This window comes from Carcharhinus amblyrhynchos, chromosome 5 (assembly GCF_965287045.1).
Source record: "Carcharhinus amblyrhynchos chromosome 5, sCarAmb.v2.hapA, whole genome shotgun sequence".
Classification (NCBI taxonomy): domain Eukaryota; kingdom Metazoa; phylum Chordata; class Chondrichthyes; order Carcharhiniformes; family Carcharhinidae; genus Carcharhinus; species Carcharhinus amblyrhynchos.
Window position 1 is genome coordinate 45,738,780 of NC_137328.1, and position 14,037 is coordinate 45,752,816.

General features: G+C 40.3%; 1 protein-coding gene across 4 annotated transcripts in view; it reads right to left on the minus strand.

The window, feature by feature from the left end:
• Positions 1–13,505, minus strand: part of dock8 (dedicator of cytokinesis 8) — a 233,198-nt gene extending 219,693 nt beyond the window's left edge. For all 4 annotated transcript variants that reach the window (XM_080188724.1, XM_080188722.1, XM_080188723.1 and 1 more), the window contains exon 1: positions 13,401–13,505. In XM_080188724.1, coding sequence (XP_080044850.1) covers positions 13,401–13,450 — 50 coding nt within the window. In that variant the 5' untranslated portion in view covers positions 13,451–13,505. The remainder of the gene's footprint in view (positions 1–13,400) is intronic.
• Positions 13,506–14,037: the final 532 nt, after the last annotated feature.

Genomic DNA, 14,037 nt, shown 5'->3' on the forward strand with positions numbered 1-14,037 from the left:
CCACAGGATTCTTAGCCTCTGACCTGCTCTTGTAGGCACAGTATTTATATGGCTAATCCAGTTATGCTTCTGGTCAATACTAACCCCAAGACGCTGGTACTGGGGGCTTCAGTAAAGCATAATCCATTGATACTCTTCATAGCCTGACACTCACAGGTAATCATTCCACCTATATATTCTGTGCCTGTATGCTTCTCTCCATTTTACCTGACGAAGGAGCAGCACTCCAGAAGTTTATAATTTCAACTAAACCTGTTGGACTACAACATGGTGTCATGTGGTTTCATTGGTTACAGCATTGAATACAGGAGTTGGGACACCTTGAAGTTGTACAAGACAGTAAGGCCACACTTGGAATACTGAGTACTGTTCTGGTAACCCTATTATAGAAAAGATATTATTAAACTAGAAAGAATGCAGAAAAAAATTCATCAGGATGCTACCAGGACTTGCTGGTTTGAGTTATAAGAGGAGGCTGGATAGATTGGGACTTTTTTCCCTGCAGCATTGGAGGCTTAGAGGTGATCTTATAGAGGTCTATAAAATAATGAGAGGCATAGATCAGCTAGATAGTCAACGTCTTTTCCTAAAGATAGGAGAGTCTAAAACTAGAGGATATAGGTTTAAGATGAGAGGGGAGAGATACAAAAGGGTCCACAGGGGCAATTTTTTCACACAGAGGGTGGTGAGTGTCTGGAGGTACAATTTTGTCTTTTTAAAAAGACAGTTCCATGGGCAAGATGGGTATAGAGGGATATGGGCCAAATGCAGACAATTGGGACTAGCTTAGTGGTTAAAATAAAAAGAACAGGCCCTTTGGCCTTACAAGTTAGGCCAAAGGGCCTGTTTCCAAGCTGTAAACCTCTATGATGTCTTATCTTGTCCACCCCAGTACAACACCAGCATCTCCACATCATGGTAATTGTCGTGGAGTGATGCAAAGAGAAAAAGGAAAACGGTAACGCTACAATACAAGCCCACTGTAAAACCTATCCTTAAGAGATAAAAATTGAATAAAGCTATTCTTCCTGCTACTAATATTGCACTTTTGGCTGGGGATTTGCCATATGTTTGCTTAACAGTAATTACCAGCGCAAATGACTACCTGCTTCAAATAAATGCGAAGAAAACTGTTTTCAATATTGTATATATCAGATAAGTAAATAGTCATTGAAATAGAATCAATACTCTGCAAGCATAAATGTACAGGTGAAAAAAAATAGCATTATATGTAGCTTTGAAGTACAACAGCTCATATCTATACAAAACTGTGATGTGTTGTTTAAAATGGAATACACAGCCATTAAATTGGTGTTACTAATTACTTTGAAATTGCACACAAGGCAATTTTATACAAGCAATTCATTTCCTCTGAAAGTACCAATGGTTAAAGTCCACTATTGTAACTAGGTGAAATGAACAAAATAGTAGTAATGCACAGTTACAGAAAAAAAACAGACATGCAATTTTGGGGCTTGGAATTTTAAAAGGAACGTTTTGGCCTCTTTCAAATATTTACTTCAGGCCTTGCTCCGATACTGATTACTACCAAGAAAGAAAATCACTGACGTGGTTTTGAACTAAACAGCTGGGATGTTTACAGGAAACAACTTAAAAAGTTAAATATCCTTATAAGCCCACACATTCTACAGTTAATATAATTGTTTCCATCACTCTAACAAATTCTGCTTTAATTGCTCCCTTTTGGGCCATGGATCAAATCTGGCATCTTGGTTTATATGGTCAAGAACATAGAGGATCATATTTAATCTAGAATATAGAACAATATGAAATTTCCCTGCAATGTATACATTGAGATGTACCTTGTAGCTATCTATGTTAGTGTAACATTACATGATGCACACTGACCCCTCCTGCTAGATCAGCATTCCTTCAAAAACTATTGATTTCTAATTCAAGATTGAAATTTCAAACGGCTTTGTGTCATAACATGGGTTCTTCATGTTGCTGTGATGGTGGTCACTGATGGGATCTTGAGGCTTGTATGATTAAACATAAGCACCTTTATTGGTAGGTTTTAACTATTTATAATTCCAAGTGTGGTCTTGCATGGTAATAGTTCCACCATGTAAGTTAGCTGCTACAGAATATTGTTTCTGGACTGTTCTTTGTCTATGATACTATGATATCACACAGTCATATGACACCATCCAGTCCCACATTAACCCTTGCTCTGCTGATGTCATCACGCTTTCCTTGCTGGATTTTGTTTCAAGATTTCATCTGAACCCAATTCCAATTTATAAAGTATTTTTGCAGTTGAGGGTTGCGTCTTTTACAACATCTTGGTTGGAGACATCAGGGATTCTATAAATGCAACAACACCTTCCCCATTGAATGTCAGCCAGGTTCAACATGCTCCAAGTCTTAATGTTTGTGGTTTTCAAGACCACTTCAGTATGAATATACAATCTATGGCTGACAGTTTGGTACTGAGAGAACATAGTATTTTCAGAGATACGGCATCTGAAATTCCAATCAGCCCAGTAGGCCAACGGATATAAGACAGAGCAGGCCTTGAGGCTGTCAAAAGACTTTAAAAGTGTAGATCCTGTCTTAAAATTTGAGGTTCATTTGCAAACCCAGCATAGGCAATCATTGCTTCTAAGGGATTATTGCATTCTGAAACCAGATGGTGAATCAGGAAGCCATATCATTTTAATTATTAGCTCAATTTACAGAATGCAGCATTGCATTTGTCTCCCTCCTTCCAAACCAACACCCAGCATCATAGCAGTCTTTCTTGATACTCTTGAGCAGAGCAAAAGTATGAAAAGATGAAACAAAATGACAGGGGGTAAGAGCCCTGTGACAAAAATAAAAAGTACATTTGACCAGTCAAACCAAACCAACATATCAGTACTGGGGGTGATGATGCACTCCAGCCCCCGCCAACCTGTTGTCACCAGATGCTCCCTCTCCAAGTCCACCTGGCTGCTAATATAGCCATGGTAGGCTTCCTTTATGCTCTTGATTAAAACAAATAAATCAGTACTGTAGCCAAAACAAAATGGGAAAGGAAATATAACTAACTAAACCAAAATGTCATTAACCGAGGTGTAACCCAACCCCTGTAGTGCCCACTGGCCATGGAAAGCCTCAAGGTATGCTCAATGCACTTAACTAATCAATGCCCCTCAACTGTGTATCCTTTCCCATGTTAATACAATTAACACACCATTAACCAATGGAGACCTGGAAAACTGGAGTGGCACCCTGCTACTAAACGTAGAAGACTGGGACCATTATCAGTTGAAGCCAGTGTGATTTTTAAAAAGTCTACTTTGAAGCAGCAAAGTGGCACAGTGGTTAGGACTGCTGCCTCACAGTGCTAGGGACCTGGGTTCAATTCCAGCCTCTGGTCACTGTCTATGTGGAGTTTGCACATTCTCCCCGAGTCTGCGTGGGTTTCCTCTGGGTGCTCTGGTTTCTTCCCACTGCCCAAAGATGTGCAGGTTAGGTTGATTGGCCATACTAAATTGACCCTACTGTCAGGGGATTAGCAGGGTGAGTATGAGGGGTTACAGGAATGGAGTCTGGATGGGATTGTGGTCAGTACAGGCTCGATGGGCCAAATGGCCTCCTTCTGCAGTGTAGGGATTCTATGACTCTAAGAAATGCAAAAAAAAATTATTGGTCCCTTAAAGTGAATGAAGGCTGTGCCTAAGAGCAGGTGTGAGTTCCACTGTGTATACTGGCTAGAGTTTGTGAAGCAGCAGGGAAATCCTCCTCGACATTACTCCACCTCCCCCCTCACCACCCTTATACAGGCGAGCAGAAGATCCACTCTTATCAGACCAAATGATATACAGACCTGTTCCATTTTTGGATCATTTGTGGTAGTTAGAATAAGAGTGAGTAGAACTAAGTTTCTTGTTTTTTTGGGTAAAGCTGGTTGCTCAGAATGACAAAAATATCTGAAGTAGGGAGTTCTCCTGGTGTGGTAGCCAAATTCCCCTCTCAAATTCCCCCTCCACAGATGACGTCAGACTGCTCAGTATTTCTATGTTCAAAGAAAAGTGTTAGAATCTGGCAGAACAAAGTAAATACTGGCTGTGCTAGCTGTGTGCATAAATCCCATTGTAGCCACTAAATCTCGCGAGAGGCCAAAAATGGGATTTCACCATCGAGGTTTCAGTTTCTGATCTTCCCCAGCTCCTCTGATAACGTGATCAGGTTTATGCCCAGTCACAAGTAGGCTTACATTAACACTGCAATGACATTATTGTGAAAATCCCCTAGTCGCTGATCTCCAGCGCCTGTTCGGGTACATGGAGGGAGCATTTAGCATGGCCAATGCACCTAACCAGTATGTCTTTTGGACTGCGGGAGGAAACCGAAGCACCCGGAGGAGACCCAATCAGACACTGGGGGGAGGTGCAGACTCCACACAGTGACCCAAGCTTGGAATTGGGCCCAGGACCCTGGTGTTGTGAGGCAATAATGCTAACCACTGTGCCACCAGGATGCCCATGTTATTATCTTTATGTCCACCCACAATGCATCACGCCAGTGCGAATTGCTGCTGGTTTTCAAAAATGGAAACCAATTGTCATGACTCTGCCATTGGTGCACAGTTAAGTACAGACCCCGGGTGGTAAGGGATATGCCTAGGCACTGCCAACCTGGCAGTGGGGGGTGGGGGAAGGAAAGAGTACACCTATGCTTGTGAATGGTATTGCCCCGACGCTTGTGGTGGTGGGGTAGTTCTTGAGAGTGTTTTTTTTTAAAAAAAAACACAGATCAGGGCACCATCTTTCTCTATGGAGACAGTTTGCCAGTCAGCGTGATGCCACAATAATGCCCCCAGATTCCCTATGCACTGAGTCCCAGAAAAGGTCAAAAGAAAACTCAGTTACCCAGCTGGAGAGTTACACGTCGGTTTTCAGGGTGAAACTATTCTGCTAAAAATTTTGGAAATTCCATCACTGGAGTTCAAGCTTCAATTTTTCCCCTCAACATTAATTCTGCAAAATCATATCTGCCAACAAAAAGCTTTAATCTGGAAATATATTCTTACGACTGTCAGCAGAAGAATGTGGTAAAGAGAGGGAGGAACATGGATTTTATCCAGCCAAACACATTCTCAACTGGAGATGGCCCAAAATTAGTTCTAAATATGGATTTATAAAAACTTAGAACACTTAAAATGTCAGCCTGCAGCTTTCTGTAAAAACTGAAGGATCCAGTTTATCTCCAAGGTCACAGATTTAATTCAAACACAATGCTGAGACCTTGAGATGAGGTATTAACAAAGCAATGTGTACCAAACAAGAACATTATTTCAGGACAGATTCACAATATTTTTACAGCAGAATAGTAGCTCTACTCACCAAATATTATAGAAAAGATATCATTAAACTAGAAAGAGTGCAGAAAAGATTTACTAGAATGCTACCAGGAATTGATGGTTTGAGTCATAAATGGAGAAGCTGGATAGACTGGGACTTTTTTCTCTGGAGCATAGGGGTGACCTTATAGAGGTTTACAAAATAAGGCACGTCGATCAGCTAGGTAGTCAATAACTTTTCCCAAAAGTCTAAAACCAAAGGGCATAGGTTTAAGGTGAGAGGGAAGAGATACAAAAGGGTCCAGAGGGGCAATTTTTTTCACAGAGGGTGGTGAGTGTCTGGAACAAGCTGCCAGAGGTAGAAGAGGCAGGGACAATTTTGTCTTTTAAGAAGTTACATGGATACGATGAGAATAGCAAGATATAGGCCAAATGGGACTAGTTTAGGGGTTTAAAAAAAAAAGCAGCATGGACAAGTTCGGTCGAAGGGCCTGTTTCCATGCTGTAAACCTCTGTGACTGTGTAACTGCAAACTCTCTGCATTAGGGCATAAGTACAATTTCCAGGGTCCAGGACTTGTTTTTTTGTTTTATATGGGATATTAGAGAACGAGGATAATTTATCTTCACTCCATTGACTCCATCAAGAGCTTTTGCGGAAAAAGAAATAAAAATCATAAAGAGACATGCAGGTGAATTTAGTCCAATTTAAATAGAGTTTAAAGACTCCTCTAAAGATGATGTCAGGGCATCTGTAGGATTGGGTGGGTAGTGCCACCCAATCCTACTGCCTTTTCAATTCTCAGGCCTGGATCTGAGTGTAACACAGCCTGAGGGAATGCATTTCAGATGCATTTCACTCCAGTGATACTAGAAACATAGAAGATAGAAGCAGGAGGTGGCTATTTAGCCCTTCAAGCCTGCTCTGCCATTCATTACGATCATGGCTGATAGTCCAACTCAATTGCTTAATCCTACTTTTTCCCCCACTTCCCCTCCCCCCATGATCTTTGATCCCATTTGCCCCAAACTACTAACAGGGCACTACAATGTGCTGGAAGTGTACCTTTAAGAGTTTTTTTTAAATTCACATTCACAGCTTTAGGTGATGTCATTGTTGGGAAGAGAAAAACTGGGCAGGTCAGGTGATAGGGACTCATTTTCAGTTTGGAGTTGCAGGTTTGAGCTTTTAGATTTAGAAGGGGCAGTAAGTCAAAAAGTGTTTTCCCTCTCTCCATTTTTTTTCCCCCTTTAGAAATTCTCATTTTCCTGAAAGGTGAAAATTTGTTATTGGTGGGGCAAAGTCTCTCTGGGTGCTTTGGGAAACTGCCTTGTCTTAAAACTATTCAGAGAACTGCAGACTTCGTCCAAAGGTTCCAAGTCCAGTATCACATCTGCGTTAGTCTATGCTGTGTTAAATCTATGAAAAAAAAAGTCTTGTTTTCAGGACTGGTTTGATTGGAACATATTAGATATTTGTTAAGGGTTATACATTATAGTGGTTGTTTCGTTTCTTGTTTGTAATTGATAAAAGTTACTGCTAATTTTCTTTCTATACATGTTAACTATATTCTTAAATAAGCTTTATTTCGCAAAATAAAGCTTATTTAAGCATATAGTTAACATGTAAAGAATCACACTTGAGGTGAAACATGTTATGCTTATCCTAGCAAATTCAAGATGCAAAACTTATGATTCAGACAGGCTTCATAAAACACATTGGAGTTTCTGACTTGAGCCATAACAAACAAACATCAGCAATGAGATTCAACATTGCCTTTAGTGTGCCAGCACAGCTTCCAGTGGCCTGAGGAAGAAAGTGTTTGAAGACCTGGCACCAAGCTCATATTCTACACAGCAGCTGTGATATCCACCCTCCTATATGACTAGAGAAGTGGATAATGTACAACAGATACCTCAAGACCCTGGAGAAGTACCAACAACACTGCCTCTGCATGATCCTGGAAATCCATTGGCAGGAAAGGTGCAAAGTCAATGTTCTTGCTCAGACCAATGTCCCTAGCACTGAAGCACTGACCATAATCAGCTCCGCTGGGCAGGCCACATCACCCACATGGCTGACATGTCAAAATAAGCACTCTTCTCACAGCTTTGACACAGAAGTGAGCTCCAGCAGGGCACCAATGACATCCTCAAAGCCTCCTTGAAAAAGTACAACATCCCCTCTGACACCTGGGAATCCCTGGCCCAAGACCACCCAAAGTGGAGAAAAAGCATCTAGGAAAGAGCTGAACACTAAGTTTCATCACCAAGTTGAGTCCAAGCATCAACAGTGAAAGGAGCATATGGCAACCCAGGCACATCCTCAACCCCAAGTGACTGCCTCGGGGGGAGGCATTACATGGATAATTAGCCATGGATTATTTTCCTCCATTTGCTTCATCCCTTCTTGATATTGTTGGCAGACATTGATAATTTTCTTGGGTCACTAAGACTCTGAGAATGATTGGGAATGTTGTCAAAACTGTTATCAAATACAGGGGAGAGTAATTTCAGTGACTGACTTTATTGATGATCCTGGCATTACTTCATATTCTTTTCCCCAAAATATTTCATTCTCTTCCCCCAAACTATTTCTAATTTTGATGTCAATAAAATACTTGACGACATGTATGTATTTGCACATTTACATGTATGCATGAGCTCTCATTATATTCTCTATTTAATAATAATAAAAACCCTTTTACTCCCCCCCCCACACACACACACACACAGACACACACACACACACACACACAGGTTATGGGCATTAAAGGCTAGATCAGTGCTAGGAAAGCATTTAGACAGTTCCATCACACAACTGACTTGTGCCTTGTCGATGTTGAAAAGACTTGGAGAGTCAAGAGGCGAGTTACATACAACTCACCGTCTTTGACCTACTCTTGTGGCCATAATATTTATGTTGCTGGTCCACTTCAGTTTTTGGTCAATGATAACCTCCAGAGATTCAGTGATAGTATTGATGATTGTCAAGGGAAGATGGTTAGATGGTTAGATTCTCTCCTGTTGGGGATGGTGATAGCCTGGATTTATGTGGCACAAATATTACTTGCCACTTATCAGCCCAAGTCTGGATACTGTCCAGTTTTGCTGCATTTGGACTATTTTAATATCTGAGGAATTGTGAATGGCACTAATCAGCAAACATCCCCACTTCTGACCTTATGATAAAAAGGTCATGAATAAAGCAGTTGAAAATGGTTGCATCAAGAAAATACCTTGAGAAACTCATCATGCAGCAGTGTCCTAGAATAGGTGTGATTGGTCCCCCCAACAATCACAGCCATCTTCCTTTGTGCTAAGTGCAACTCTAAGCAATAGAGATTATCCTCACCCACCCCACCATGATTTTCATTGGCTTTGATTTTTCCCCTCGGGCTCCTTGATGCCACACTTGGTCAAATGCTGCCTTGATGTCCAAGGATGTCACTCTCACCTCTCCAAGGTCAGTTCTTCTGTCCGTGTCTGGGCAAAGGGTTTCATGAGATCAGCAGTTAAGTGGCTTGGGTGGAATGTAAACTGAACAAGTTATTGTTGAGTAAGTGCCACTTCATTGCACTGTCAATGACCCCTTTGTATAACAAAAACAGAAAATACTGGAAAATCTCAGCAAGTCTGACAGCATCTTTGGAGGGAGAACAGAGCCAACACTGAGTCTGAACGACCCTTCATCAGAGCCCTTTTATAACTTTGCTGATACTTGAGAGTAGACTGATGGGGCGCTAATTGACCAGGTTGTATTTGTCCAGCTTTTTGTGAACAGGATGTACCTGTATAATTTTTTCAAAAAAAAAAACAGTTCCCAGTGTTGTAGCTGTACTGGAACAGTTTGATTAGGGGCACAGGCCTGTTTCTTGACATCCTGTAAGTAAGTGAATTGACATGAGAAATGCTGGGGACCTTGGGACTATACCAAGATGGATCGCTCAACTTTACAAAACTAGCTCCTAATTTCAAATTTATCAATTGAAGTCAAATTCTTCTAGCTGATGGGATTCGAACCCATGCCCCCAGAGCATTAGCCTGGGTCCCTGGATTACTAGTCCAATGATATTAACACTAAACTACCACTTCTCACTCAAGGTTTTCCTGCAACTTTGTTTTCCCCTCAGCGGATCAAATACTTGCTGAAAATGAGCATTCACAATGACGAGGGAGCCCTGTTATATGATCCTAGCTGCACTTGATGCTTGTTTGTAGGCAAGGCACAGACAATAATGGCAACAAGGTGCAAGTTTAATTTAAATGAAGCTCCAAAAGCAGTTAAACTTCCTCTGTGAATGGCAGACATCTGCTAGAATTAAAAAAACTTGCAAGCATTTTGGTCAGCTCTTCCTCTCTGATGCTATTTCCCTTTACCCTTTAAGCCACAGCAATAAAGGATGTTGTGCACTATGCCCTACAAGTTATTTTAAGTGGTCAGTTAATGATACACAATTTGAGCACTGCTGAAGTTTTGCCTCTTGCACTCATCAGGACAGGCATAAAACCAAAATTCAAAGGGAGCAACAATTTATATTGCACGAGAAAATGGTATCGACACATTTACATGTCGGGAGCTTTCCTCTGCAGGACAAAGGAATATATTCAGGCATTGTACAATTTTTTGAATTAAACTAAAGCATGGGGAAACAATAGTCCCTGTTGCATTGGCCTCAACCAATCCACAAAAAAAACTTTATACCCATTTCTATTAAAATGCTGAATAATAATTCATACACTTTACATCAATCTTTGCAAAGCCTGTTGAAAAATCATTTTTGGCTAAGCTATTGAAAATTTTCTGTTATACAAAATGTGCATTTGCTACCTCAAATATGTTAAAGATTGTTTTCTCTTGCTTCTTGAAATTCACCCTTTGAAGATTTCTACAAATCAGCATGCACATGCTTCTAAATACTGAGCCAGAAAAAAATGCTGTTCAAAGATTTCATGTAATAGGTACTGAGATATGAAAATTGATAGCAACATTGATTCAAGACTTAGTTGTGCCCCCACCCCCAAGCACTGATGCTCCGTGGTGTGTACCTGTCTGGCCTATGAAAAAAAAATCTGACACCCTTTCTGCCTATTGTGATGAATGTCAATTGAGTTTGTGAACAATAACTTGCATTAATATAATGTCCTCAACATTGCAAAACATCTCAGGCACCAATCCATACAAGGAGATATTAGGTCCAAAAAAAATGTACTTTTTTGAGTTAAGGTGTGCCTTAAAAGGAGAGAAGTAGATAAGCAATAAGGTACAAAGCAGAAAATACATCACAGTATGAAAGATTATCTAGCTTTAGTCCCCATTACTAAGAAGTACATACTTACATTAGAGGTGATACACAAAGCTTCACTGGGATAACAGGGTTGACCTATAATGGACAGTCAAATAAATTGGGACCATACTCTCTGGATTTAAGAAGAATACGAAGCAATCTCATTAAGATACGCAATTTCTGATGCGACTTGACAGAGTTGGAATAAGAGCCAGATTCTCCTGGACTGGAATCTAGAACTTGGGGCAGAGTTGCAGCATGGATTAAAAGCTGGCTACAAAATGATTCGGACTCAGGCATTGGATGTATAATCTCAAAATTTCAAACTGAGTGGTGGGGGTGCAACAGATAATATACAGGACGTTGATGACAAAATACAGGAAGACATTAATAAACTTGCAGAATGGTGATGTAATTAGCAAAGGAACTTCAGCATAAATATGTGAGGTGTATATTGCTGGGGAAGCCAGCTATGCCTTGGAAAATAAGCAGAGTTAGAGGAGCACAGGGATCTGGCACACAAATCACTAAAGGCTGTGACACATGTTAATAAGACCATGAAAAGTAAAAAAAAACGTCCATTTGTAGTGGGTAAGAGTTCAAAAGCTAAGATGTTGTGTCATACTGGATACTACGTTAGACAGAAACTTGAAGTGCTGATCTCCAGCTCAGAAAAAGGATATAGAGGCAGTACAGAAAGGTTCATTTGCACCTAAAGTACCCGACTGGAAAAACTGTACCATTGATTGATCAGGGTTAGACTCTGACAGAAAATTGCAGAACTTTAAGATGAGAAAAATTTGATCAGATAGACATAAAAATGTCTCCACTTGAGAGAGAGTATAACTAGGGACCACGAGTATCAATTACTAAAAAATCCAATAGGAATTCAGGAAAAACTGATTACCTATGGAATGGATGAAACATGTTACCTCAAGAAATAGAAGGAACAACAAGCATAGATGCATTAAGGTGAAGCTCAACAAACTCATGAGGTAGAAGGAAATATAAGGCTGGGATTAGATGAAAAAGGGCCAGTGTATAAAAGCAAATTACTGCGGATGCTGGAATCTGAAACCAAAAGAGAAAATGCTGGAAAATCTCAGCAGGTCTGGCAGTATCTGTAAGGAGAGAAAAGAGCTGACATTTCAAATCCAGATGACCCTTTGCCAAAGCCAGAGTACGCTCTTTTGGAGAATTAAGATCAGTTTGAATGTTTCTGTGTTGTAAATATTCATGGTGCAACAAGAAAAGCAAAAGGTGCTAACACAGTAATACTAGTTCTGCACTCTCTTGTTTCCTTCTCTATGAACAGTATGTTTTGTCTGTATAGCATGCAACAAACAATACTTTTCACTGTATGGTAATATATGTGACAATAATAAATCAAATCAAATTTTCAGTTCTACTATCCTCTGGGATTAGTGCAGTATCCAAGGATCCCAAGATTCTGGTCAGAGCTTCAACTATCTGTACCCTGACCATACAAAAATTCATGCAATAGCCAAACAGTTGATTCTGATTCCTGCATTTCTATGGCAAACAAAATGCACAGCAGGCCAGTATTGTAACATCATATCATTCAACCACAGTAAAGTGAGTATCTGAAACAATGCCATAGAGCTAAACTATCTGATTATCGATCGTTACCAATTCATTGTGTTCAACAAGTAGATAAGTATTAGTAAATTTTCTTAAGGGTTTTATTCATGCTACTAAATCTGTTCACCAATACAATAAGCAGATGGTTGATTGTGAAACATAGGTTTCATATGCTCTGATTCGAAAGGGAAGTTTGAAATAAATTGTCACTCAGGAAACAGACTTCCATTTTAACGGTCACACAGTAGCCCTTCACTCATGCATTCTGTAATACTGAACATATCAAGACATTGCTACTAGAGAGTTTTACATTGAGTTTCGCACCAGTGGTACAATGGATGTTCAGAGGTAAATTGCATTGTTACCGCTAAGTAAACAAGAAAGAAGTGTCTGTATATTGCCTTATGGCACATCAGATCTAGGTAAACATGGTGAGGTCTTGTACATACAAATGGCAAGTGTTCACAGGGTAACTTATTTGTGGCTGGTATTGAAGAAAGATTTTGCTCTTCTTGGTCAGGAGTTTGTGTACATCCAATTCATCAGGCCTTCGTTAATGGCTTAACTAATGTAGTAACAACACCGCAGTAGTCCATTCTAAAGTCTCAACTAAATATGCTGAGGCTGATTATCAAGATTGAACCCAGAAATGTTTTAATCCTGAAGCCAGAAGACTACCAACCTATCCAAGCTATAGTCTGATCCCATACACAAAGCATAGATATTAATCACTCATTTTAAAATTAATGCGTTCCACCCATTTAAGTAAATTGATGGTCTATATTGCTCGTTTATTAATTACCCCACTCCAATTTCCTGACAGTTGCAGACTTTGTTAAAATCAATGATCTATGCTTTCGAGCGAAGGGGAGTACTTCCAATCAAAACTAGTTGGTCCAAACACATGACTGTCACCCACCTCCCATGGCTTATAACACAACTACACCACATTTAAAAACTGAATTTGAAAACTTTTCTTTATAAGTGAGGTCGTTTAAATTCGTGCCGCTTTCAGGCGGGTAAAAAGCGTAGCTTGAGATTTCACGTATCGTAAGAACAGCAGCAGCCACTGCAAACACCACTGCCGCATGGAAGTCCCTGGTAGCTGCGTGTGCTATCCTGCCTTTCTGAAAGAACGGTAGTCTGCACCAGCTTGGTCAGGAAAATAACTAGAAATAATTCACGCAAATGGCATCTCACCTGTTGATTCTCTGAGCAAACGCTCTCCGCTCCGAATTTAACGTGCCCATAGATCCTGTGTTTATATCCGGGGAATGCCGTCGAAAAAAGATGTCAATGTTGTGATCTGATGATTAAAATTCCAAGCCGGGGTGGAAACTTCCGCATTTTCACCTTTCTCTCCAACTCGAGAGCCAATTGTGTAGGAGGGGGGACTGGCTGGTGTTCGGGGCAATTACCAGCAGGTCGAGACACTTCACAAGGAATACATTCTGCTCTCTGACAGTCAGATCTGCTTTGTGGCCACTTTCAGAGTCACACTCACGGGGGGATATTAACAGTACTTTATCTGTGTTTAAAGATCCTGCGGTAAACTGATAGCTGCTGGAGCTTCAATCTAGGAAAGTTGCCACCAATTTACGTCAGTTAAATGGAAAACTTCATTTAAAGGAAAAGATAAAACTACAACTTTTGATGAGGATGATAACATAAATTTGTATTTATAAGTATTGAAGAATCGTACATATTACTATCATTTAGTTTAGAAAAGATGTGTTCAGTCTGGTTCTGAGAATATATGAGCCTCAATGCTAGGGCACTCCAAATGCCAGCAGGGAAATTTGAACGCCGATTCTATGTTAACTACGTTAACGATTTT